Source organism: Perognathus longimembris, chromosome 10 (genome assembly GCF_023159225.1).
Source record: "Perognathus longimembris pacificus isolate PPM17 chromosome 10, ASM2315922v1, whole genome shotgun sequence".
Lineage (NCBI taxonomy): Eukaryota > Metazoa > Chordata > Mammalia > Rodentia > Heteromyidae > Perognathus > Perognathus longimembris.
Genome location: NC_063170.1, coordinates 21527983 through 21553773, shown reverse-complemented (window position 1 = coordinate 21553773; position 25791 = coordinate 21527983). Strand labels below are relative to the sequence as shown.

General features: G+C 42.3%; 1 protein-coding gene and 1 pseudogene across 1 annotated transcript; one reads left to right on the top strand and one right to left on the bottom strand.

Moving 5' to 3' along the window:
• On the bottom strand, window positions 1-25529 carry Ces5a (carboxylesterase 5A). Its single transcript, XM_048354747.1, has 13 exons — window positions 25457-25529; window positions 24322-24526; window positions 22028-22166; window positions 20242-20375; window positions 15723-15876; window positions 13926-14030; window positions 11471-11575; window positions 10387-10527; window positions 6754-6822; window positions 3419-3566; window positions 1289-1438; window positions 306-378; window positions 1-229 (listed from the first exon to the last, which is right to left on the bottom strand). The coding sequence occupies exons 1-13, from the start codon at window positions 25527-25529 to the stop codon at window positions 1-3; spliced, it is 1725 nt and encodes a 574-aa protein (XP_048210704.1).
• On the top strand, window positions 16592-17160 carry LOC125357972 (annotated as a pseudogene).
• Window positions 25530-25791: the final 262 nt, after the last annotated feature.

The window sequence follows — 25791 nt, the reverse complement described above, 5'->3', positions numbered from 1 at the left end:
TCAGAAGCAAAGGAGAAAGAATGGCAAGGTTAAAGAAAAGAAGATTAAGGAAGAATGAGGAGTGAGCAGGGTTTCAGAAGCTGACATGCTATAGGGGAGGGTACTGATCCAAAATTTCACTCTCTCCTTTTTCAGTTCCTGTCCTAGGCCCATGTCCAAATCCAGCATCAGGTACTGCTCCGTCGCATTATAGGCTGGCCAATGAGGCAAATCACCCCCATTAGGATTCCTGGAAGTAAGTGCAGACAGGATGAGATTGTTATCTTCAAATAGTTGGAGTAGAAGAGGCCTGCAGGTTCACTTACCCACTCCGAGCAAAGTTAGCCCAGTAATTCATCATCTTCTTGCTCAGCAATTTCTCCTTCTCCGTGGCTCCTTCTGCAGGGAACAAACACAAATCCAGCTGTTCACAAGGACTTATCCTTTTAATTAATCCCATTCATACACCCATTCTTACAGGATCCTTTCAGGCTTACCAAACCATTACGCCCATTTTGTATATGCAGACACAAGCAACAGTGATTCCAAAAAGAATCATGGCTCCCAAACAGTGGAGACTGAATTCATACCTTCCCTGTGAGTCTGCTGCCCTGCCAGCCATTCTCATGAGACTGCAGTGTCATTAGAGATACAGATACCTCTTCTCTCTGTGCTTGTCCCTGTCTGTCTGTTGTTCCCCATTGTCAAGAGACCAGTGAAAGTTGGTTGCAAATCTATGTCCTTAAAGCCACTGTATGGAGCTAATCCTTTCATTATTTTTCTATCAACAACTTTAATCTGATTAGCTTGTTACTTTAGGTACTAAGCAAGCATCCCAGTCACAAATTTAGCAATCTGGATCCAGACAGATTGAGTTAGAATTCATTTTTAAAGTAAGACATTTAAAGTCCTGAATGTACCCTCAAGAGATTTCTAGGAAGGACAGGGAGTAAGATCTGTGGTCAGACTAGGAAGGAAACGGTTCTGATTATTTTCAAAACATTAAATTGCTTAAATGTCCCAAAGTGCCCACTTTTATGGGCTTTAGTAAACAGTAAAACACTCTTTGAGCAAATGTTGGTTGCTCTTATTTATCTTAGTTTCTAAAAATGCACCGGGACCATATTCAAGGGAAAAATTATATCTGCCTCAAGCATAGAGATGATTCAATATCAACTTAATAGTCCTGTGTTATTGCATAGTGGTAGAGGAACAGAAAGTGTTATGATATCAGAATGTCATCTCTCCCCACCACATCTCATATCCTATGTTCATGTAAAACAAGAGGCCCATGACCACATTTTCTTACCAAACATGACAATGTCACCCTTCAGGAAGGCACCACCAAAGACAAAGCGGATTTCATCAGTGTGGTCAGCTTTAACAAACGCTGGCCTTGAATCTTCAAAGCACTGGGGCCGATGCTGAAACTCATAGAAGTAGACAGGAGCACCAGAATCTGATTTTTAAAAAAAATCAGGAAAGTTCAGATATGCATGCAGGCAGATCCAGAGGCTTGCTTTGCATTGCTACCAACGAAGTCTTGGATGTATAGAACCATAGGTAGGAAAGTGTTGAGAAGAGACCACCTAAACCAGTCTACTTCCTCTTTTGTTCATTTGAGATTGGAATTTCCTGCCGAAGCAGTCCTCATAGCCCTAGTGACAAAGAGCACACAACTCTCCCCAGTATACCCTGAAAAGGCAATAGTTGAGCTCCTCAAAAGAAATTCTTAGTTGAGCAAGATTTGTCCTTTGTGACCACCTCTCGTTTACCCTGGTTCCACTGTCTGAAGATAAACAGAAGAAGAGGAATTCCCTTCTTCCAAAACAATCCATCCATGTGCACCCTGAATTCCCTTTCTTCTCTTCTAACAAAATCTTCTCTGCTCTGTAATTTTCAACAAATCACAGTACACATGCATGCACTCATGGACACATATGAGTGAGTACAAATGGGCTTGCTCACATGAACACACACAACACACACAGCCTTGGTCTCAATTTCTTCTCCAGTTATTGGCTCATTTCTCTGCATCTCTTCCAGCAAGACCACACAACAGTGCTACCTTCTGCTTTTTGTCTCAATTTCCTCTCCTCTTCTACCAAATGGAGGACCCTTCAGAGCACAAAGCCCTCTCCATTAATTCAAATATCATACTTTGACAATAAAAGCATAGGACTTTGATGAGTTTTTGCAAATATACACATAAGCATGTTACCAGCACCTGTCAGAACATAGAACCTTTCCAACATCTCAAAAAGGCCTATTCTAGTCACTTTCCCCAAAGACAGTCAGTGTTCTTATTCCTAGAGCCATAGATCAACCATAGATTTTCATCTGCTCTTCAATTCTGAATAACTAAAGCAATGCAATATATTCTCCACTGTGTACTCCATAGTTTCTTTTGCTTAGCACGAGGTCTTGAGATTCATGCATGTCACTGTGTGTATCAGTAACTGATTCCTTTCTATCTCCAATCACTATGAATATACCACAATTTGCTTATGCATTTATCCAGTGAGGGGCAATTGTGTTATTTCCATTTTCTGGTGACTAGGATTAAAGCAGCTGTGAATGTGCATGTAAAAGTGTCTTATACAGACATAGGCTTTCATCTGTCTGCAGTGAATATGAACAGAGTGGTGTGTTTAATAATAATAGAGTAGGTGTGTTTAACTTTGAGAGAAATTGAGTTGCCAGAGTAGCTCTATTTTTTCACCATAATTATTGGAGAGTTCTAAACATTCCACATCCTTACCAATACTTCTTGGGATGGTTTCTGTTTGTGATCTCAAAGATTCAAATGGTTACCTCATTTGGGGTTTGTTTTGCCACCAGCCTCAATGAACTATTGTTGGGGTCAGCTGCACCTTTAAGGGGCCACAGCTGACCTCAGCCTGTCCCTCCCCTTCCTGTCTTTAACAGGAAGAGAAGGAAGCCTGACATCACTTGAGGGACAGCTCCTTGGGACCAATCAGGGGCCCCTCTCTTGTGCCCGCCTTTATGGTATATATGGGAGGCTCCTCATTTGAATAAACAGAAGCCCTAGAGGTTTTCTCCAGGGACCCACGCATCCATGTCGTTCTTGGCGGCTTTGGGGCACCCTGCGACCACAAGCCACCAAGGCTACCCGTGGCCATCGCTCCCGCGTGAGCGATAATGGACCACCCAGGAAGGGGTGGACAAGCCCCTTCCCCCCCCAAGGGAGGGGAAGTTGAGAGAGAGACGAGGCTACCTGTGGCCATCGCTCCCACGTGAGAGCGATAAAGGGCCACCCAGGAAGGGGCGGACAAGCCCCTTCCCCCCCCCAAGGGAGGGGAAGGAGAGGAGAGAGAGAGAGAGAGAGAGAGAGAGAGAGAGAGAGAGAGAGAGAGAGAGAGAGAGAGAGAGAGAGAGCCCACAGACTATGTCCTTAAAGAATGTTCTAGAGACTCACCTCTGTGAAAGCGAGCTGTGACCAGTGCAGGAACCACAAAGAACACATCTCCAAACAAGTCCAGTAACGCATCTCGAATATCTGTCACAGAGGTCTTATCCTGGAAGTATTCATTAGCCACAGCATCCAAATACTGGTTGGGGATATTCTGTAAAAAAGACAATAATAATCATGGCAGTAGGAGACCCAACACAACAATGGCCACCATATTAACCATTGGTCTGTGCAGGCAAAATTCTTAATTCTATTCACTACCTCATTTGATCTATACCACAGTCCTATGATGCAGATATTAAAAATAGCTCTATTTCATAGATAAAGAAACTGAGGGGCTGGGGATATAGCCTAGTGGCAAGAGTGCCTGCCTCGGATACACGAGGCCCTAGGTTCGATTCCCCAGCACCACATATACAGAAAACGGCCAGAAGCGGCGCTGTGGCTCAAGTGGCAGAGTGCTAGCCTTGAGCGGGAAGAAGCCAGGGACGGTGCTCAGGCCCTGAGTCCAAGGCCCAGGACTGGCCAAAAAAAAAAAAAAAAAAAGAAACTGAGACTCAGAGGGATTGAGGGATTGGCCTGAACTTGTGAAACCAAGTCTAATGGCATCCAAACTCCATGTTCCAAACCTCAATATGCACTCTGTCATATGCACTCAAAATCCACGCTGTCATATTTTGGAGAGTCATTCCGAGGAAGAACTGGTTGCCTTCTTTATGGAGTTTAGAACAAAGTAAAAATGAGGAACACTTTGTTCTAAAGTCATGAAGAATTTTCAGATGAGAACAGTGGAGCAGTAAACCAAGAAGGACCCTTCAGAGAACAAAACCCACTGTGACTACACAGGCTATATATTATCTGTTCCTGGGGCTAGAACCCTTTGCTATTAAACTAGTAGGTATCTTAAAGCTTCATTTCATTCTTCTATAAAAGGGTTTTTAGTGGGCTGGTATGCTAAAGAGTGTTGGATGCTTTGCTATATCTAATTTAGTGGCATACCTCTTCGTAGGTTTCCATGGAATTTGGAGTGCAGACCTCTTACACTACTTCAAGCCCAAAACAAAGAAGGCATTTACAGGGGCTGGGGATATAGCCTAGTGGCAAGAGTGCCTGCCTCGGATACACGAGGCCCTAGGTTCGATTCCCCAGCACCACATATACAGAAAACGGCCAGAAGCGGCGCTGTGGCTCAAGTGGCAGAGTGCTAGCCTTGAGTGGGAAGAAGCCAGGGACAGTGCTCAGGCCCTGAGTCCAAGGCCCAGGACTGGCCAAAAAAAAAAAAAAAAGAAGGCATTTACAGCAGATGCAAGGTGTGGTGCAAGGTCCAGCCACTTGGACCACATGGGCAGCAGACCTCATGGTGCTGGAACTGTCCAAACTATGTAGAGAAGCCCTATGTAGAGTCTCTGACAAGCCACCAGAAGACAGCCATTAAATAGTGAGATTTGGAAAACATAAGATGATGTTAAGTGAAATGAATTCCATGTTATGGAAACAAGTGTATATCACTGTTGTAATTACTTTCAACATGCCATGTGAAACCGTAGCTTTTTTTGTTGTTGATGATCCTCTTGTATCCCCTTCCTGTGGTTATCCCCGTGCTATCACTCTATCTCATCTGAGTACCCTGGATACTGTATATACTGGTATTAGAACTAGGGAATGGAAAGAGAATATAAAAATCGAGAGACAAAGGATAAAAAAGCAAATGACTCCAAAAGCAATACTTACAAAACCATTTGGTGTAAACCAACTGAACAATTCATGGGAGAAGAGGTAGAGGGGGAGGAGGAAATGAGGGAGGAAGTAACAAATTGTACAAGAAATGTACCCACTGCCTTACGTATGAAACTGTAACCTCTGTATGTCACTTTGACAATAAATAAGTAATTATTCAGAAAAAGAGTTAGCAATCAGCTTTAGCTAACAGATTTAATAAATGAAAATAAGGGATCCAGTTTGATTTGGAAAAAAAGAGTGAGACTTGGGTTTCTAGAGCAAAGTTAAGCTTTCTGCATCTGAGAATGACTTCCTATTTGCAAAGTAGCTCCTGACCTGTTACCAAGTCAAGACCCTTGCTTCTCCTCTCTGACTTTCCCAACCAAACATTTCCACCCTTAGGATTTGACTTAAAACAACTTCTCCAATTGTTTCATCTGAAATTTCTTCTTGCTCCAATGGTCCCATTTTGTAAGACCAAATCAGTGACCATCTCCTCTTCAAGGCATTTTCAATCTAGTCAAGAGAGATTCTACTGTTCAACTTTTCATTTAAATGCCCCTCAAACCATAATCTCAACCTGCCCTATCAGACAACCAAGACTCATCAAACATGTTTTCACCAAGCCTTGGAGGATAAGACATTCCCTGGCCCTGTTAGGCCTACTCTGCAGTGATGAATAGGGAAATGGAATCATTTCATTCTCCCCAGGCCTTGCAATGAAGCCTACGGGGCTTCTTCTGTAACTTGTCACAGCTGCATGAGCCTACCTGCTATGACTTCACCCTTCAGCTGATCTCTTCACATCTCTCTACTTCCAACAGGTCCCTGTGTTTCCTTCCAAGATCTCCACAACCCTAATCCTGTCCCCAGGGAGCTGCTTGCCCATTCCTGTGGACATCACAAGACTTCTATCTGTGGCATCTGTCCAGTTCAAGTTGCAGCTCAGTGCCTGGGAAATGCAGGACCATGTAGATCTCAACAAGCATTTGTCCAATAAGTCAATAAGTGAAATGAACCTGGCACACATATGGAATATATGTGTGTGAAGAACAGGAAGATGGCAGGAAGGAGAGCAGAAATGAAGGAGAGAAATCCATCTCTGCATTCTAATGTCTAGAGTAAGATCTGCTGTTACTGTGTTTGTGTACTGAGTACATACTGAATGAATGAATGAATGAGCAACTGGTACTCCTGGAACTTAGTGCAGTGCCTGACTGCCCTTTAATCAGCATAGGCCTCTAGTTCTATCTCAGAATTCAGAACTTTTCCAATTATAGATAGATAAGTCAGTACATCTGTGCTGCATTATGTAATATGCTTGGGGTAGCAGAACTCAGATTCAAAGAGAAACATGACAGTGAGTACATAAAAGGTTGGAACAAAGATGTCTAGTGGCCACATATCAGTCTATGTAAGGTTGGCTTAAAACAAAAGGGTTAAAAACAAAATCCTTGGGAATTTGGGGAGTTCTTTAAAGATTGTGAATGTGGTATTATGGGACTATGCTTTGTAAAAGTATATTCATGAGCAATGGCTATACCCCAACCTCTAACCCTGAATATATAGACCAGGCATGTTCGTTAAGTGAATGAGGAAAACTATGACCCAAGCTCACTTACCAGGAATGTATGCAGCAAGCCAAGGGCAACAGACCTGTTGACACCACTGAGGATCTCAGGATGCCCCTCCTAAGGAGACAAAGCAGGTTATCTTCTGTGAGCACTCTGGTCATCAGAAAAATAAGGGCAGGATCCTTCTCAACCGCAGGTGGGCACATGTAACAGCAGCCTATATAAGTTATCAATGAAGTCTCACATTGGATAAAAGCAGATATTTCCTATCATGCCTGTGGTTTTGTGGGTCCCAACTAGCCACTCTGTGGGAAATAAAACTACTGGCTAAATTGTTCCCTTCTCCCATAATTCACAAATTAAAGTAATAACCACTGGTACCAAAGAACATGGCCTACTAGGGTGGCCTCTCCACCATTTTGACTGGAAATCTTTTCAGAGAAGAAATTCAGACACACTAGCAATTTGGGCATACTTAAGAAACAACAGGAGGAGACAGAAAGAAGATAGCCATTGCAAGACAGAAAGGCTTCAGAAGCAAACATACATGTCAACAACTTAATCTTAGACTTCCAGCCTGTAAAACCATGAGATGAATTTCTGTTGTTTAAGCCACCAAGTCTATAATTTCATTTGTTATGATGGCCTGAGCAGACTCATCTGGGCTACAAGTTTACTTTAACATCATGTCCAAAGAGAAGCTAGAGAGTATCAAAATTGGTGCTTCCTTGTTCTTCTAAAGACCATTGTAGTCAGGGTTCTGAGAAGCCAGCATAGAGAGAACACAAGCTGAGAGTACAAGCTATAGCTTATAGCTATAAGCAGCCAGGCAGTTTAGCTTTGAATCCCACCCTGCTACTCTCCCATGGTGAAGCTGGCAAATTACTTAACTCATCAAACATCAGAGTTCTCACATCTAAGATAGGGACCCATACTGTATATGTTCTTGATACATTGTATATTGTATATATGTCTACCTGACCTAGAGAACAGATAGAAAAACAGGGCGTAAGATATCACAAGAAATGCACACACTTCCCTACTATGTAACTGTACCCTTTTTGCACAACACCTTGTCAAAAAATTTGTGTTCAATTAATAAATAAATAAATAAAGATAGGGACCCAATAGAGTTGGGATGCTAATGGACAGTTGATATTTATAAAGTACTTAGAACAATGCTTTGGCCACAGCAAAAGCTTCTATTTACTGGCTGATTGCAACTTAAAAACAAATATGAGCAGAATACTATTCACTGGTCAAATGAGTTTTTCTTTTTTTGCCAGTCCAGGGTCTTAGACTAAGGACCTGAGCACTGTCCCTGGCTTCCTTTTTGCTCAAGACTAGCACTCTACCACTTGAGCCACAACTCCACTTCAGGCCTTCTTTTCTGTTTATGTGGTGCTGAGGAATCAAACCCAGGGCAATCTACCATTAAGCCATATTCCCAGCCCTCAAATGAGTTTTTCTTCTGTACTTTCTGCTGAAAATTATGGAGGAATAAATCACTAGGTTAGATGTCTAAACATACCCATGTCCAGGAATATTAAGGAAGCCCCTGAGTCATTCAAGTTACAAGGGCACTAAAATCAGTCTCTGTATTTCAAGGAATTAATTTGGTTTTGGAGAGTTTTCTCGAGTCTCCTATAGTCAGAGAGGGGATATGCTGCAATCAGATCCTGTCCCACATAGCCCACTGAGTTCTGCAGACCTAGATACTGATTTTTATTCCATCTCTGGAGTAATTCCAAGAGCTAGCCTTTATAGATCCCTCACTATATGTCAGGCTATTTGATGTGTACCTTTGAGATGGGTCCTAAAATTAGCCTTATTTCATACACATAGGAGCAAAGGTCCAGACAAGTTGGCAACTCACCTAACATCACAAAGCAGGTAAGCAGAGAACTTAGCATTTAAAGGCAGAGACTAAACATATAAAAATTGCACACCATTGTCTCCTTACTAACTAGAAAGCTAATCCTGCCTCTCCGAGCCTTGGTTTCTTTTGCTGTACACTAAGGATGATGGTATTTGTGAGTTATTGCACAGATGGTATGCTTGTGGTGCATGGAAGGCACTTGGGGAGCGGTCACAGTGGTTATGGTGGTAGCTGTCAGTGGTGGCACCTGCCTTCTTCTTTCAAGCACAAAGCCAGCAAGCCATGAAAGGCTTTAATTGAGCCTAATATGTTACTCTGTTATCTCATTTGCATCAGGAGGACAAAAATCCCCTACTTGCACCAAAACATTGCTCAGGAGATAAAAGTATTAATGACAGAACATGCTTTAACAACTCAGAAAACTCAAGATTCTGGTTCTAAACAGCCCTCGATACCTTTGAAATTTGATAAATCACTATTTCTTAACCCCATTTCCTCCAGTGGGGGTTGATCTATGTAAACGACCTTTGCAGTATCATGGATTTGATCTCTCCAATCTTCTAAATACATATGGAATTCTCAGTGGGGAGATTCTTCTTAAACTTCACAATCCAGAAAGTATGGCTCTTTCTCTACACCAAGCTTAAGTTACATGACCACATCTTAGATGAATTTTTCCTGACTGTCTTGCCATTCTTCCTATTTATGTTCCTTATAGTTCTTAGCTTTTAAAAAAATCCTTAAGAACTAATACAAAGGGGTTTCAATTCGACATGTCAAATAGTGAGTACAATACATTTTGAACAATGTCACTCCTTTCATCATTCTCCCCCATCTCTCCCAACCTTATCCATCCACTCAATTATCATCTTTTCAACCATGAATTTCCTATGTTTGCTCCTGGAGAACATGAACACACAGAAAGCAAGAACACTGTTACTTGCTCACTACTGAAGACTTGATTTCTATAACTGTATAGTAAATGTTCAATGTTCAGTAAATGTCTACTTGCCAAATGAATGAAGTGGTCCCATAATTTTTCAACTTCTCAACGTTAGAAAGTCTTGATAGAAATCAAAACGCCAGGACCACATCTGGACATAGAAAGTTTAAAGAACTGGAGCTTTTCTAAGCTAATCAAATATCAGCTCTGAGGTATGTGAAACAATCATTTGTAATGATATTTTAGTAAAGATCAGATGGCTTCAGCTGTCTTTTCTACCTCCTTTGCTGTAAGTCTAGATGAGCAGCAAGGCAGACTGCCTGCTGCAAATTCTCCAGGTCCTTGAGTTTGGATATGTCCTGCAAAGGGACCGAATGTTTGGTTCCAGAAAAGCCATGTTTTGAGGTAATAAATCATTAAGAGATGGTACCTAGCGGAAAGTGACTAAGTCATAAAGGCACTGCTCTCAGAAGGGACTAAAGTAGTTCTCAAAGGATACAGTTATTTCTCAAAAGAGTGAGTTATTATAAAGCAAGGCTACCCTACATACATGCTCACCTCTTTCTGCATATGGCTCTTTCCCTTTCTTCTTCTTTACCATGTTATGACACAGCCAGAAAAGCTCAAGCAAAATTATGGCACCAGAATCATGGGCCAAATAAACCTCTCTTAATTACATTGTCCAGCACCTGGTATTATGTTATAGAAACACAAAACAGACTAAGAGACACCCCTTCAGACACAGAAAAATTAATCCCTGATAGGCTCCAGACATTGTCCCACAGGTGTCACATAGTAGGGAAGCAAACAGCTGCATCACAGTCAGGGTAACAGTAGCTACCACAGCCAGGATTCCTACCATGGGCAACATGAAGCCACACTCCTGGTTATTGACTCCGATGAGAGAAGGCACTACTTCAAATGTCTTCTGAGACAATAATTTTAAAGGATCATGAGGAAAGAAATCTCCATCCACTGCTCGAGTGAAAGACATTGTTTTCTGCAATAGAAAAAAAGTCAGTAGCCATTGCTAGTCATAAATCTCCTGTTCTTAATTTCTGTCAATCTAAGCCAACCTAGTTTTACAGAAGTCAGAATGCATACAAAACAAAAGGATAAAGGAAAAATAAAAATAAACCACCATTGGCCCAGCATGAAGCATCAGTCCCTGGCCCTGGCCAGGCCTGCCACTTACTTGGACAAGAAAGTTAAACTTTTTTGTGCCTTGTTCCCTCACCTGATGAGTGGGAATATCGATAATATCTACCTAAGAAAAATGGAGAGTTAACATAGTAGTTCTCAAAATGTGATTTTTCAGGCCAGTAGAATCTCCTGTGTACTGGTTAGAAGCATACATTCCCAGGTCTGATTCCATGTGTACCAAATAAAAAAACTTTAGAGGCACAGTTGTAATCTTGAATCTTTCAAGTACTAGCAAAGATTCTCAAGGCTAGCAGGGACATAAGCTATCACCCAGTACAAGTAGTCACCCAATGATAGAAAGTTGCCAGTGGTCAACTAGACCTCACTTGAATGCCTGCTAGATGAGCAGTATTTTAAAAGAACCCAGCTCTTTGCAGACACATGGGTTTGTTTTTTTAAGTTCTCAGTTGTACCAAGCTGAAATGGCTCCATATTAGAATATCCAACTCTTGGTCTTTATCCTCTAGGAGCATGTGATGTAAGTATGGTCTTTCTTCCCAGGCAGATGCCTAAGGCATCTTAGCACCAATCCTAGTGTTTTTCTGGACATTTTCCAGGCTAACTAGCATCCTTATCATATCTTACAGGTGATTATTATCTCTATCTACAGCTCTCCTTATCAATCTCCAACCCCTTTCTTTTCCAAGATCCAAACCATAGTAAATAACAGAGGAGTTAGACTGTCTACTATTCCATTTGGAGGACCACCTTGACCCCCAAATTCTCCCCTTCCTCCTTACCTGGTTGAGGCTCATCAGTTCGTCAGAAGATTTTGCCCTTAGGCACTTCAGCAGCGCCTCAGAATCTGTTTCACTGCAACCACAGATTTGTGCAATCATCTCCAACTATTTGCAAAAAAGGATCCAGTCAGACAGTATGGACAGTATAGAGAAATGAAAGCTGAAAAGTACCCTCTGACAAGCCATGGGGCTGGTCCTTATATGTGAAGCCCAGCCTGATGCACTCCTCAATCTCATGCATCTATGTGGACTGTACACCTTGAGGATGTGTTGGCACACATGATCCTGATTTCTCACCTGTCCTTTCTGTCCTATTTAGAAAATAAAAGAGCAGAGGATGAGGATTTGTCAGACTGTTCCCATGGACTGGGATCAAGATTCCTATTCCGGGGCTGGGGATATAGCCTAGTGGCAAGAGTGCCTGCCTCGGATACACGAGGCCCTAGGTTCGATTCCCCAGCACCACATATACAGAAAACGGCCAGAAGCGGCGCTGTGGCTCAAGTGGCAGAGTGCTAGCCTTGAGCGGGAAGAAGCCAGGGACAGTGCTCAGGCCCTGAGTCCAAGGCCCAGGACTGGCAAAAAAAAAAAAAAAAAAAAAAAGATTCCTATTCCAAGGAAACATAAATCCTGTGTTCTTAGCTTCCGCCACACCATGCCCCCAACCTCAAGGTGTCAAATAGAGCTGGGAGCATATAGAATAAGGGAATAAGCTCCTTAATCATCAATCAAAGCATATGCATTTAATGTTCCATTTGTCATCTCAAGCCATAGTTCTACATGCTGCCCCATATCCCTGAAGGTCTTTATCTAATTCTACACCAATATAAACTATTTATCTTTCATAATTATAACTTTGTATTTCTCTCTATTTATGCTTTGTATCACTTTAAGCCCCAAGTCCTACCTCCTTTGAGACACCCTTTCAGATCTTTGCAATCCCCATAAGGCTTTTCCTCCCCTAATCATTCAATCATCCTTCAGCTTCCCTACTCAGCACATTGCTAAACACTTTTCTCCCTTTCACTGAGTGTCCATATTTGTAGAACTTGTCCCTTGTACTTGTTAATCTTATGGAGATTATGGATGCTCTGAGACTTCAATGAGCCCTACAGACGCTGGGAAAATGCAAAGTAGTATAGCATATAAAACATACTATATTATAGCTTATTAATATAGAATATAAAAGCCTACGTATAACTGTAAAGCATTCAGGAATCACCTCTACATCTGTCCACAGACTCTAAGTAAAATGTTCTTGTAATACAAATTTATATTCTCTCCTGGGGTTATAAGTCAGTGGTATAGCCCTTGTCTAGTCTGTTCAGGCTCTGAGTTCAATCCCCATTACCATGAGGAAAAATTGTAGTCTTTTTGAGGTATACTTTCTTCTTTCATAAACCCAGAGGTCCTAAGAACACTGGGAAAACGGTGGGCACGCAGTAAATAGTTTGTGGATGAATAAATATATGCAGAAACTAAAAGCTGCTTTATATATGTTACCAGAATCAATGTACTCCATGTATTGAAGGTATTTTCACAATTTCATGACTGTATTTCTGCTTTTGATGTACATTGTTATTCTCTAAATAATGTATATAGTGTTTAAGGAAATGTGCCACATAAGCCAGGTGTGTTGGTGCACAACCTGTAGTCCGAGCTACCCAGGATACAGAAATGGGAGGACTGCTTTAGTCCAGAAGTTTAAGATCAGCCTGTGCAATATAGCAAGACTTTGCCTCAGAGTCTGAGAAAGAGAGAGAGAGAGAAAAGGGAAGAGATGAATGGAGAGGAAAGGAGAGAAAGGGAGAAAGGGAAGGGGGAAAAGGAAAGAAGGAAAGGCATAATTAAAATAATGCCTTAGATATGGCTTCACAGCTTGGTGCTTAGTTAATATTCATTGAATGATACCTCATTCATTCAGCAGACATTTTTTGTTGCCTAATATATGACAGATACTATGCTGAGACACAAAGGAGAGAGACAACTTGGCCTCCAAGTCTTCATATTCTAGTAGAGAGTTAAGACAAGATAGCAAAGGACAAATATCTAGGACATAAGCCCTACACATCACCCACAACAGACATCCCATGCCAGCCAGGGTTATTTCCAAATGAGCTAGAAAGAGCCTCCAAAGCTTTCTTAACACAGGTATGGAAGAGGGGCGATTCAGAAGACCTGAGACTGAGTAATGTCTCCATGCAAAGAATAATGGGCAAGATGTGAGACCTCTAACAGAAACACATCCAACTTGTGCACAAGACTAGTGTTGGGTTGTATAGCTGCACCATTGCCTGTTGCATGAGCCTTCTATAGAAGAACAATGTTCCCTTTGGACCAGAATGAGGTTCCTTGGGCATGCTCAGTAAGGAAAGCCAAGCACATAATGAAACCATCTATTGACTCCAGAACGCGTTCTCTCTTTGCTGAGGAAAGGTGTTCACGATATACTTACATCCTCAATCAGCTGCTCATGAGTGGTCTTCAGGTAGGGGATGATGGCCACCCCACTCTCCATGATGGCTCTGTGAAACAAGCCTTTGCCCAGAGGGGATAGAATCTGGAAGGAGAACACAGGAGAACTATGAAAAGTACCCTGGGAATTCCTATTACCATGCATCCCTTCTTTAAAGAGCACTTTTTTTTAGGGAACCAACCCTAAAGGGAGAAATCCTTAGATTGGGAGTGTCCAAGAACTAAATGTGAAGGTCTGAGGAAGTTATTTTGTCCTTTCTGAAACCCTGTTGCCTTGGGAATTTTGAAATCAGACATGTGTGATTTAATTAGAGTATGATTTGCAGCTCTTCCCTGTCTAGCTGGGTCATCCCAGACACATTGCTTAGAAATCTTAATTTCTAAGCAATTAATTTCTAATTTAGGAATAAATATTTCTAAGCATTAGTTTACTCCTCTGTAAATCACATGCTAATTTATGCTAAAGAAACGGTGACCACTCAGACCCAGCAGGCTATTTTCACATTGTCTGTCACTTTGCTGTTACCACCAATTTCTTCCCAAGTCAGGTATGTTGGCTTCAAATTTGTATTTGTAATTGCACTTGTTATTGCAGTTACATAATCAATGCAATATTGTGGGAGACTGTGTATTATACGTGTAGAAAAGTAAACAACATTGCAAACTGTTTTAAGTTGTGCTTACTGTAAAAAAAATAAATGGAAAGTGTAATCAGCAAATGGGTTCTAAAATGGTAACACACTGTTTATCTATGTACATTTGTTTTCATTAAATAGAAATTTATATGTATCGATTGCTATTCCATGCTTTAGCTGAATTATTCTGTTGATCAATCCTTCAGTTTGGAATGGTTTGAGTACCTTTTGGGATGCTAGTGCTGGAAGCTTGGTTCTTGGGAGATAGTATGAAACCTTTATAAAATATGGGGGGTATGAGGGACAAGGTAACAAAGAGTACAAGAAATGTATCCAATGCCTAACGTATGAAACTGTAACCTCTATGTACATCAGTTTTATAATAAAAACTTAAAAAAAATAAAAAAATAAAATATGGACTGATGGAAGGTCATTGGGAGCTCTTTCCTTGGGTAAAAAAAACCAACAACAGCAAAGTGTTGTGGTAAAAGGAGAAAACCTGTCCCCATGATCTCTTTGTGCTTCCTGGTACAAGGTATGGAGCTTCTTCCTATATACACTCCTGCCATACTATGATAACATTTACCACACTCACCAGACACCCAACCAATGAGGTCATATAATCTTCATCTTTGAGTTTCTGAAACTGCAAGCTAAATAAGCCTCTTACTGTACAAGTCAGCCTGTCTCAGATATCTTGTTATGGTAACAAAAATCTGAGTAGAATTCAGGTGGGTGATGCCTGGATCAGAGTGGAAATGAAACTCCCTGGAAATATAGGCTTCTACCCTCTTCCAGAAACACTACCCCCATCTGACTAATGTAAAAGAAGTACTTACCAACTCTGGTAATTGAATGCTAGAACTTCAACTCTAAAAATACAAATATAAGGGAGTTTTTCCTCAAATTGTTAATCATTAGTGGTCTCCAGTGAACCATCTAAACACCCAGGAACAATTGTCTTATTCATGAAATGAGAATGCATCTCAACGTCACAATGTGAGGCTGAGGAGAGGGGATGTACATTAAAGAGTTTTTCATTTTGTAGCACAAAGGTACCAATCAATTATGAGTGACTCCTTGTCCTCATTTTCAGAACCTCTTCCATCAAAAGTCACTCAAGTAACAAAGCAGAGACTCACAAGGCCAGAAGCACTAACGGCTCCTGCAGACCCTCCAGAGATGGTCACAGAGTTGGGGTTGCCACCAAAGAATTTGATGTTCTCCTGGACCCACGATAAGGCTGCCAACTGGTCTTTGAGGGCCCAGTTTCCTGGGCAGTGTCTGTCAGGTGTGCTGGAGGCAGAAAGCAAGTGAGAATTAATTCTTAGTTGACTGCTCTCTACAGCCCAGGGAGACCTCAGCAGAACTCATAGGCAGGTGTCATCTGGGAAAAGAATGAAAATCCAAGACCTAAGGGAGCTGGGAAAATTGGATTTAGTCTTTGCCCTTGCCTGGAATTTGGGTTTCTTGGAGAATCCATAAAATGTCTGCAACACAGAAAAATACAGGTGCAATGTTGTATATCAATTTTCAGGGCATCCCTAGACCACCTAGATCCAGGGATCCCAGGAGAGTCCTGCTGGCAAAAGTAAGTCTGTATCAATTGAGTAAGGCTTTCCTGGGCACAGAAATCCTAATTCCAAATACAGTAGTGGGATGTTCCTGATCCTGTTGGAAGGGATCTATGGCTAATACCTCCATAATCTTCACCATTAGTCATCCAGGTGATTCTAGACTGTCTCCTTTTGCCTCTCTGTGTCCTCTCTCCACCCTTCTTTGTCCTGCTTCCAAAAGATTGGCCTCTAAGAACTGCATGGCTCAGGCTTTGGCTACATTCTTTCAGCAGAAGGCATAAGCAGGTGCTTGTGAGTGGAATAGAGAAAGACTGGGATACTCATCTCCCATGTTGAGGAATGGTTTGGGCCGTGGCTACATTTCTTTATGGTCACAGCTTATACTAATTCCCCCTGATTATGACATTAAGATAGTAACAGATCTTTTCACGAAGATGGCACCGAAAGTAAAGAAGGGAGCTCCTGCCCCTCCTAAAGCCGAAGCCAAGGCAAAGGCTTTGAAGGCCAAGAAGGCAGTGCTAAAAGGTGTCCACAGCCAAAGAAGATATGCACTCCACCCACCTTCTGGCAGCCCAAGACACTGCGGCTCTGGAAACAGCCCAAATATCCTCAGAAGAGTGCCCCGAGGAGAAACAAGCTTGATCACTATGCTATCATCAAGTTCCCCCTAATCACTGAGTCAGCCATGAAGAAGAGAGAAGACAACAACACACTTGTGTTCATTGTGGATGTCAAGGCCAACAAGCATCAGATCAAACAGGCTGTGAAGAAGCTCTGTGACATTGATGTAGCTAAGGTCAATACCCTAATCAGACCTGATGGAGAGAAGAAAGCATATGTTCGACTGACTCCTGATTATGATGCCTTAGATGTCGCCAACAAAATTGGAATCATCCAAACTGAGTCCAGCTGGCTAATTATAACTATACATTTTTCCACCAAAAACGATAGTAACAGATATAACACCTCATTGGAACAGACTATGAAGTTTAGGCACAGGTAAGACTAAATCCCCTTTGTAGAAAGATCTAGAAAGTTACAAATTTGGAATTCAATGAATCTTGTCGTAGATTCCATCCATGCTCTCAGTCCTACCCCTATACTGCTGCATCTACAGAATTTCTAATAGGAGAATGAGTAAAGATATCATAAAACCAAAAAAAAAGCCTAAGTCAAAATTATCAATTCAGGGCTGGGAATATGGCCTGGTGGCAAGAGTGCTTGCCTTGTATATATGAGGCCCTGGGTTCGATTCCTCAGCACCACATATACAGAAAATGGCCAGAAGTGGCGCTGTGGCTCAAGTGGCAGAGTGCTAGCCTTGAGCAAAAAAGAAGCCAGGGACAGTGCTCAGGCCCTGAGTTCATGGCCCAGGACTGGCCAAAAAAATTATCAATTCAGACAGGTATGGTTGGTATACACTTGTAATCCCAGCATTCATTAGGGTGAGGCAGGAGGATATCCGGTCCAAGGCCAGCTTGAGATGCAAAGCAAGACCCTGTCTCAAAAAAACCACAGTAAAATCCATGTGGGACACATCCTATCCATAAATAATCCAGTATCATATTCTACCCTACTACCTATCAGCTCCCCCAAACTGTCCCACCTCTTGGGTCCTTTTCTCTGTCCATGACCCATGACTGACTCTGACTATATTTCTCACTCTCAGGCATCTTTGAAGTCTTCCAATCCTACCTGCATTCCCTGATGGGTCCCGCATTGGTCTCCATTTCTCCCTTACAGTCTAGAAGCAGTACACAATTTAGTAGTGAAGATCTCAGCCACCAGCACAAAATTCATAGCATGGTCTCTTACCATCTGGTTACTTTGGGCCAGACATTTAAGCAATTTGGACTCAATGTCCTTTAAATGGAAATGAGAATAAGAAAACACCCAGGCCCTGAGTTCAAGCCCCAGGACCAGCAAGATAAGAAGCAGGAAGAGGGCTGGGAATATGGCCTTTGGGCAAGAGTGCTCACCTCATATACATGAAGCCCTGGGTTCGATTCCTCAGCACCACATATATAGAAAATGGCCAGAAATGGCACTGTGGCTCAAGTGGCAGAGTGCTAGCATTGAGCAAAATGAAGCCAAGGAGAGTGCTCAGGCCCTGAGTTCAAGGCCCAGGACTGGCAAAAAAATAAAATAAAAAGAAGCAGGAAGGGGGCAGGGGAGGAGGAAGAAGTGGAGGAGGAGAATGAAGAGGAGAAAGAGGAGGAAGAGGAGGAGGAAGTTGATGGCCACAGGAAGATTGGTCATGCCAGGCATACAATAAGCATTACATATGTGTTCTTTATTGTAGACACCCCAACTCAGCCCTCATTCTGCTTCAGAGACAGCTTCTGAATAGGGTTCTCCTTGGTCCCTCTGTCTTAAAAGCTAACGTCCAAACTCCATGGATGGTCTGGCATTTGAGGCCTTGCCTTTCAAACCCATCCCCTACCATATCCTCCTCTACCTATGCTAAATCCAAAATGATTTTCAGAAAGCTTTCTGCCAACAAATTCTTATGTAGAATCCCAATGTATACAGCTGCTAAAAGTGTAAGTTCCCTAGTCAGAGGATTCTGTTCTCCTGCTCTGCCTACACAGAAGTAGCAAAGTCACCTCTCAGAGCTGCAGACTCAAAGCAGTTTTCATATCTTGCCCATGAGCTGTTACATTCCCTTCCAGCCTTCCAGCCACTGCTAAGGCAGCCTGCTTTGCTGAACACACTCTCTCCAAACCTCTCCTCCCAAACTCCACTATATCCTTAAAGTATAATTGCAATGCTACCCCTCTTAGGAAGTTTCCAGAACTCTGACAGCTTCCTTCCCATTTCCATGTCCATTGTCTCTCTCTCTTGGAGGCATTATCCCATCCTGCCTGGTGACACAGATGTGTATCCCTGCATTATCTTCCTTATGAGCTTACAAGCCTCCTTAGGGTAGGCTTCTAATGTGCATCATCACGGCCTTCTCCACAGTACAGGACAGCAGCCTCCAAGCATGACTCCCACCCCTCATTTTTCCATGTTGAAGGCAGGATAATAGAAATGATCACGAGATCTAGTGACCTCCAGGAACCTTGGCAACTTCTCTATGACAGTCCCTCCAAATTCTCCTCTTCTTGGGTTTCTTTCTTTATCCATGGCCTATGGCCATATACAATGGAAACAATAGAACTTTGAGGGCTGGGAATATGGCCTAGTGGCAAGAGTGCTTTCCTCATATCCATGAAGCCCTGAGTTAGATTCCCCAACACCACATATATAGAAAACGGCCAAGAGTGGTGCTGTGGCTCAAGTGGCAGAGTGCTAGCCTTGAGCAAAAAGAAGCCAGGGACAGTACTCAGGCCCTGAGTCCCAGGCCCAGGACTGGCAAAAACAACAACAACAAAAAAGAAACAAAACAAAACAAAACCAGTAGAACTTTCTTGTTGTGTCACATTGAAGGGTAGTGAATTAACAAATGGCAGGCACACAGTGAGGTTCCTGGTTCACTGTGAGTGCCGAGTAATACAGAATAAGTGTTATTGAAGGAAAGGAAGCCAATGTAATTGAGGGATTATTCTCTGGGGTAGCGTTTGGGGAGTCAAGTGAGGGGTATGAGAAACACTATCAACTGATCACACAATCAGTCCCTTTGTCTTTTAGACTGAGCTCCATTTCCCTGTCTCAGATGCTTGTGGATGTCAATGTACAGAGCTAGGCCTAATGGACAGACATGAGGAGCTCCATGTTCAAGTTGATCCCTCATGTGATCCCTTCTGCTGTTTCTCCTTCTCCATCTGCTGGGCAAATACTGATGTGGGACCCAAGAGAATCTATCTCAAAACCACAAGATGGAATGAGTCCCTGATGGATGTCTGTCCATCCATCAAGGATATTCACATAGATTTCATGTGAATGAGAAAGGATTTTTCATAGTTTGAAACCAGTAAGAATTGGGGAGTCATCTATTATAGCTGCTAAAATTACCTAATTAGAGCCCAATTTATTCAACACTACCAAAGAGTCATTCCTCTACATGTTGATGGATACTACCCATGGTTTTTACACAGCTATCTCTGGGGTTTTAGGATGTCAATCGCCTGAGGAAACTCACACAAAGAAGCCAAATATTCCTAGCCGGTACTGGATGATCACAACTAGTACGTCCTCATAGGCAGCCAGGGCAGAACCATCGTAGATGGATGCTGAGCCAGTCTGGAATCCGCCTCCTGGGATCCACACCATGACCTAAGGAGGGGAGAGGAACACTCTAGTCAGCCCACTAGGAATCTATATCCCCTCCCTAGACGTGCTGCTGTATTCTTTCTTTAGCAAAAATATTCCTTTCTAAGTAGGATCAGATGTTTTGTCTGTTAAAGAAGGGTCCAGGTTAAGTATGCAGGCTATGGAATCTAAGTGGATAGAGCTGAAGCTTAGCTCTGCCACTGACTAGCTGAGTGACCTTGGGAAAATTACTCAACCTCTATGAGGATCATTTTCTACCTATAATTTGTGAAGAATGAAAGAATCTCAGGAGGTTATCATGAGCTCTACATAAAATTGCACATCTAAAACATACAGCTATGCTGGCTTACTCCAGGTGCTCAGTATTAACTAAATATCACCGAGCCTGTGACCCACAAGAAGATGGAAATCACCGTAAGCTGTGGATAAGAGCAAAAGCAGCTTACAATGTTTGAAGGTAAGGCTTTATTATACCTTCAGAGAGAAGAGAAAAATAAGAAATTGAAATGTGAAAACTTTCATTAGAAAAAATAGGATCAGAGAATACAGAATAGGAACAAATCCATTCTGTTCTCTTAAGTTCATTAGTAGAGACTATAGCCATTGTGGCAGAAACAGAGAGGAAAGCTATGGAGGAAAAAGCAGAGGAGGATAAAGCACTGGCTTTGGTGTGAGGACCTAACATGGAGCAAGTCCCATGTACACGCCCTGTGCTTCATCTGACTCATCTGTACTTGGTCCAGTAATCCTTCCATGGTATAGGATGCTGGGCTTAGCATGTAGTAAGTACTAAGATGTAGAAATCATAGTCATAATAGAACAAAGCAAGTCTCCCATTGCAGAGGCATTGGGGAGAGAAGATACTGGGAGGGTGTGACTAAAAAATAGATCATAGGATGAGCCCTTCCCCTACTCACTCCTGCAGGGCTCTATTACACTCTGTGTGTGTGTGTGTGTGTGTGTGTGTGTGTACACGCACACGTGCACATGCCAGTCCTAAGCATTGAACTCAGAACCTGAGCACTGTCCCCAAGCTTTTGTGCTCAAAGCTAGTACTTTACCACTTGAGCCACAGTGCTATTTCTAGCATTTGGGTGATTCATTGGAGATAAGTCTCGATGGACATTCTTGCCTATGCTGACTTTGACATCCTCAGATGTCAGCCACCTGAGTAGCTAAGATTACAAGTGTGAGCCACTGCACCTGGCTCTTTTACTCTTTTTGAAATTTAATTTTACTGTCAAGGTGACATATAGAGGGGTTACAGTTACATAGAAAACTGCGTTATTACCTGACTATCTTAGTTACATAAGGAAAGTCAGAGGATACAATTACCCTTTTTGAAAATGGAGCTCTAAGATTTAAAACAAATCAGTTCTTTTAAGCTGTTTTTTTTTCTGAAAGTTTAAAAGCTACTCAGTACTTAACAGAAAGGAAGAAAAAAATGGAACAAAAACAAAAGGTCAATAAAAGATCAGACAAAAAGATGGTAAAGTAAAATCTACCATTATTGTCTTTAAACAAGTTGCTGATGTGCTTAGATGCCCATGTTACCCAACAAAGTCTAGGTCCAATTCCAGACACCTAAACACCCTTGCTGGATCCTAGGCCAAAGACCACCTTGCAGGAGCTCCATGGGCAGCAGGCTTTCTTACTGGTAGCTTGGAGCCATCATCGGCATGGGCTGGTACATAGATGTTAAGGTACAGGCAGTCTTCTGATATTCTGAATTTCGGGTAGCGCACCTTGAGCATAGATTGATATGAGCTGATCCACTCCAACGTCTGGAAGCACCTTGGAGAAAAGTAGAAAAAGCCCATGGAATTGCTCATCAGCAAATATGCCTGAAAGAGGCCAGCCTCATTGTTGCCAAAACTAGTAAGCAAATAAACTAACTATTATACTCTTTGATCTGGTTCCTGGATAATAAAGTTACATTGTACAAAATAATTGTATCATTAGCACCCAGCACACTCCCAGTCTTACAAATATCCACCACAATATAGATGCACATAAAGATTCAAAATGGCTCAACAAATTCTCCATACTGTGGAGGGCAGGACATTGAGCTGAGTGTGACACAATGCTCTCTCACAGGTCCCTTTTCTGCTCCCAGAGGACCAAATGACCTCTCTAGACTGCCGTAACAGGAATTAACTGCATTATATTTTCAAGGTGATTCCTGTATCCAGGCTTTATTAAAGCTCCTCTCTCCCCATACCTGCTAGCTTATGTTTTTCCTTTATTTATAGATTCTGTTCAAGTATCACTTCCTCTAAGAAGCCTTCTGATATTTATCTATTATAGTCCTTCTTTACAAATATCTCCACATTGTGTCCTAGGCCTAGGCCTATCCATAATTATTAGCAAGAACATGATAATGATAATGCTGGAGAACACCAATTCTACTGTGAGCAGCTAATTGACTAAGATTCTCCATTAACCACTTCTGTGCCTCATAGGCCCTAACACAGAGCCTGACAATGAACATTAATTAAGTGCTTGATGAGTATCAGTTGTTTTCTTGGCATACTCGTATCCATGTGGGCAGTGGGAAACTATCACAACAATCTGCTATTTCTGCTTCCTGGCCTCTCTGTGTTGTTTATCACAAATTCAGACTTTATTACTTTAAACAAAGCCATCACCAACCTTTCTCCAAAGCTGGGCCATTTAGGCTCTGGACACTCCTTCAGCAGCTTACCTCTGGTGACTTCCTTGTCACCTTATATTTTATTTGCCAATTGTTACATATATCTCATTATCCTACATGCTCTTGGATGAAGGTCATGACAATTTCTACCTTATAATGATACAGCTTAGGATTTTCAATTCTATCAGGATGCAGAGGCAATATACATTTAGTACAAACTATACTTCACATTTTGAAGGTTGATCTAAGATAGCATATGTAGGCTGATAACTATTATGTTGCTGAGCAGCAATGAGCTGGAGCTCCTGTTGTACTCTGGCTGAGCTGTGGTGTTCAGTAGGTTATGTATAGTAAATATACCTTCAGCTTACCAGAACATAAGTCCATTGTTAATGAAGAACATGGTTAATACTGTATTAGTCCCTAGGGACTAATGGAGAACTGATTATTGAGTTGGTTCTGAATGAACCAACTCATTGAGGAATAAATGAATGCATGAATCAGTAAACAAGTTTTGGTTTTGTCCTAAGTCCCTGGGTCACACGAGGGCATATTCTGTGGCTTAGGGATTGTCTTAGCATTGAGGTATTCCTTTAACTTATGACCCTCATGCCAGGAACCCATGTAGCCCAACGTAATGACTTCATAAAATCTTGAAATGTCAGAAGATTCTTGGGCATTTGCCACTCTCACTGCCATTCAGAAGTTTCATCTCACCCTTCCTCAACCAACTTGGTATCTGATTGCCTCATCCTCCCAACATGAAAATCTGTATTGGTGGGGGACAAAGAGAGGAAGGATTCCTTACCTCCCATGCCCCCTGTTGTCAACAAGTCACAGCACCATTCCACAAGAATTTATGAAGTTTCTACTGTAAGCCAGGTATTACATTAGATACAGTTTTGACTAAAGGAGCTAAAAATCTCCCTTCTGCGGTTCTTCCTTCTGAAGCCTAACCCAATTTGATTATGGAGGCTAAAGACCTAGAGAGAGGTCCCATGAAAATATCTGCACAGTGTCTTCAGGGAGCCCACTGAAGTTCTTCCTAAATCTGGTTGGGGCTCAGGATCCCTAGAGAGCATTCAAATCATTCTGATAGCTTAGGAGATTCTGGTTCAGGAAGCTCAGAAGGGAACCCAAGGATTACTGAACGCTTGTCCCTGTCTATGGCGCCCCTCCATAATGTCCACTCCTCTCCTCCGCTGCCCCTGGGCTGCACAATCTTTATTCTCCCTCAGTGATCTCTCACCAACTCTGGGAGTCATGGGCCACCTGTAGAACAGAGCCTGGCCTTACAATGGTGGGTAGGAGGTGGCATCTCTCGTGTCATTCCAGGGCTTTGCAGGCTGTGGGTTGGCAAATCGCAGAGGTCCAACAGGGGGCGCAGCAAAGGGAATCCCAAGGAACACATTCACAGACACAGAACTTCCCAGAACGGTGGTTTGCTTCCCTCGGACCCATCCCAGCTTGGTGTTCCTCTCTGGCACTTCAGTGGCAGTACCTGAAGAAACACATTGGGAAGAATAAATATCTGGATGCAAAGTCACAGGGAATCAGCCAGTTTAGAGCTCTCCTAGAGAGCACTCTTTCTCTACCCAGAGGCATGCAGCGCAAGTAGCCAGGTAGCTAATCCTAAATCCGCATCCTCTGCTTTCTTCAAGATTGTCTTAGAAGTCACCACCACCACCAGAGCACTAACCAGAAAGACCACCACCAAGCCACATAATTTAGGGAGAGGGCTCATTTTCTATGGGACTGACTTTCCAGCACTTCATCTGCTCAGGGTTTTCAATATACATGTCATTCCCACATCCACCAGCATAACTACTAGTGGTTACTTAAACTTACTGGCTGCATATTTTTCTGAAAATTAAATAAACTTTTAAAATTGAACCTAGAGGAATATTAAGCACTATAGAGTGGTTCTGATAAGTTAGGTAGGCAATTTTGTTACAATGAAAATTAATATACACAAATGAAAATATTAAAAGTTCTCATGTGAATGCCAACTGAAATCAGTTCACACACTTCCAGAAGATGACAAGATGTGCAAATGTCTTCGGTTTTGCAGAAAATACAGAGGCTTGAGAAGGAAATTTCCCAAATTCTTATTCAGTAGGACCTAGGTGTTGTGATGACATTCAAATGCCTGTCTCAGTGACCAAGACTATAAGAGAGGCTCCACGTCCCTCCCTAGAGCCCAAGAGCCTGTGTACAACCCAAAGGCAAGACCAGGTCTTTTGTACTCTACCTGCACCTGAAAAGAAGGCTCTGACCTATGGCTTTCAGCATCATGAGACATTTGAACCTTAAAGGTCTACACAGCTCTCAAGGGTCCTTAGAGGCGAACAAGAAATAATTTCATTTCCACATGGAAATCCTCCCTCCCACCCACCTTTCCAGAGCCACCATCTCCCATTGAGCATCTCACCCCTGATGATAGCCGCAAGGGTCCACATGCCCCAGATTAGGGCCTGGCCTTGGTACACCAAATTCCCACTCATCTGGCTGGCCTGCCTGAACCTCCTGGACATCCACAGATGATGCTGTTTTCAAGGACAAGAGCTTCCTGTCAGAAGACAAATGCTGAGCAGCAGGCACAGAATAGCAGAATAGAGTCAGATCAAGATTCTCAGAGATATTCACCAAGCAAGATTTTCCTGTTCTGATTTACATAAGAAGTAGCTGATGATTAACTCTTGAGTGGAAAAGATAGTGTGTAGGATTTGGGTTCAGAGATGGCAAAAGTCAAAGGGATATTTAGGA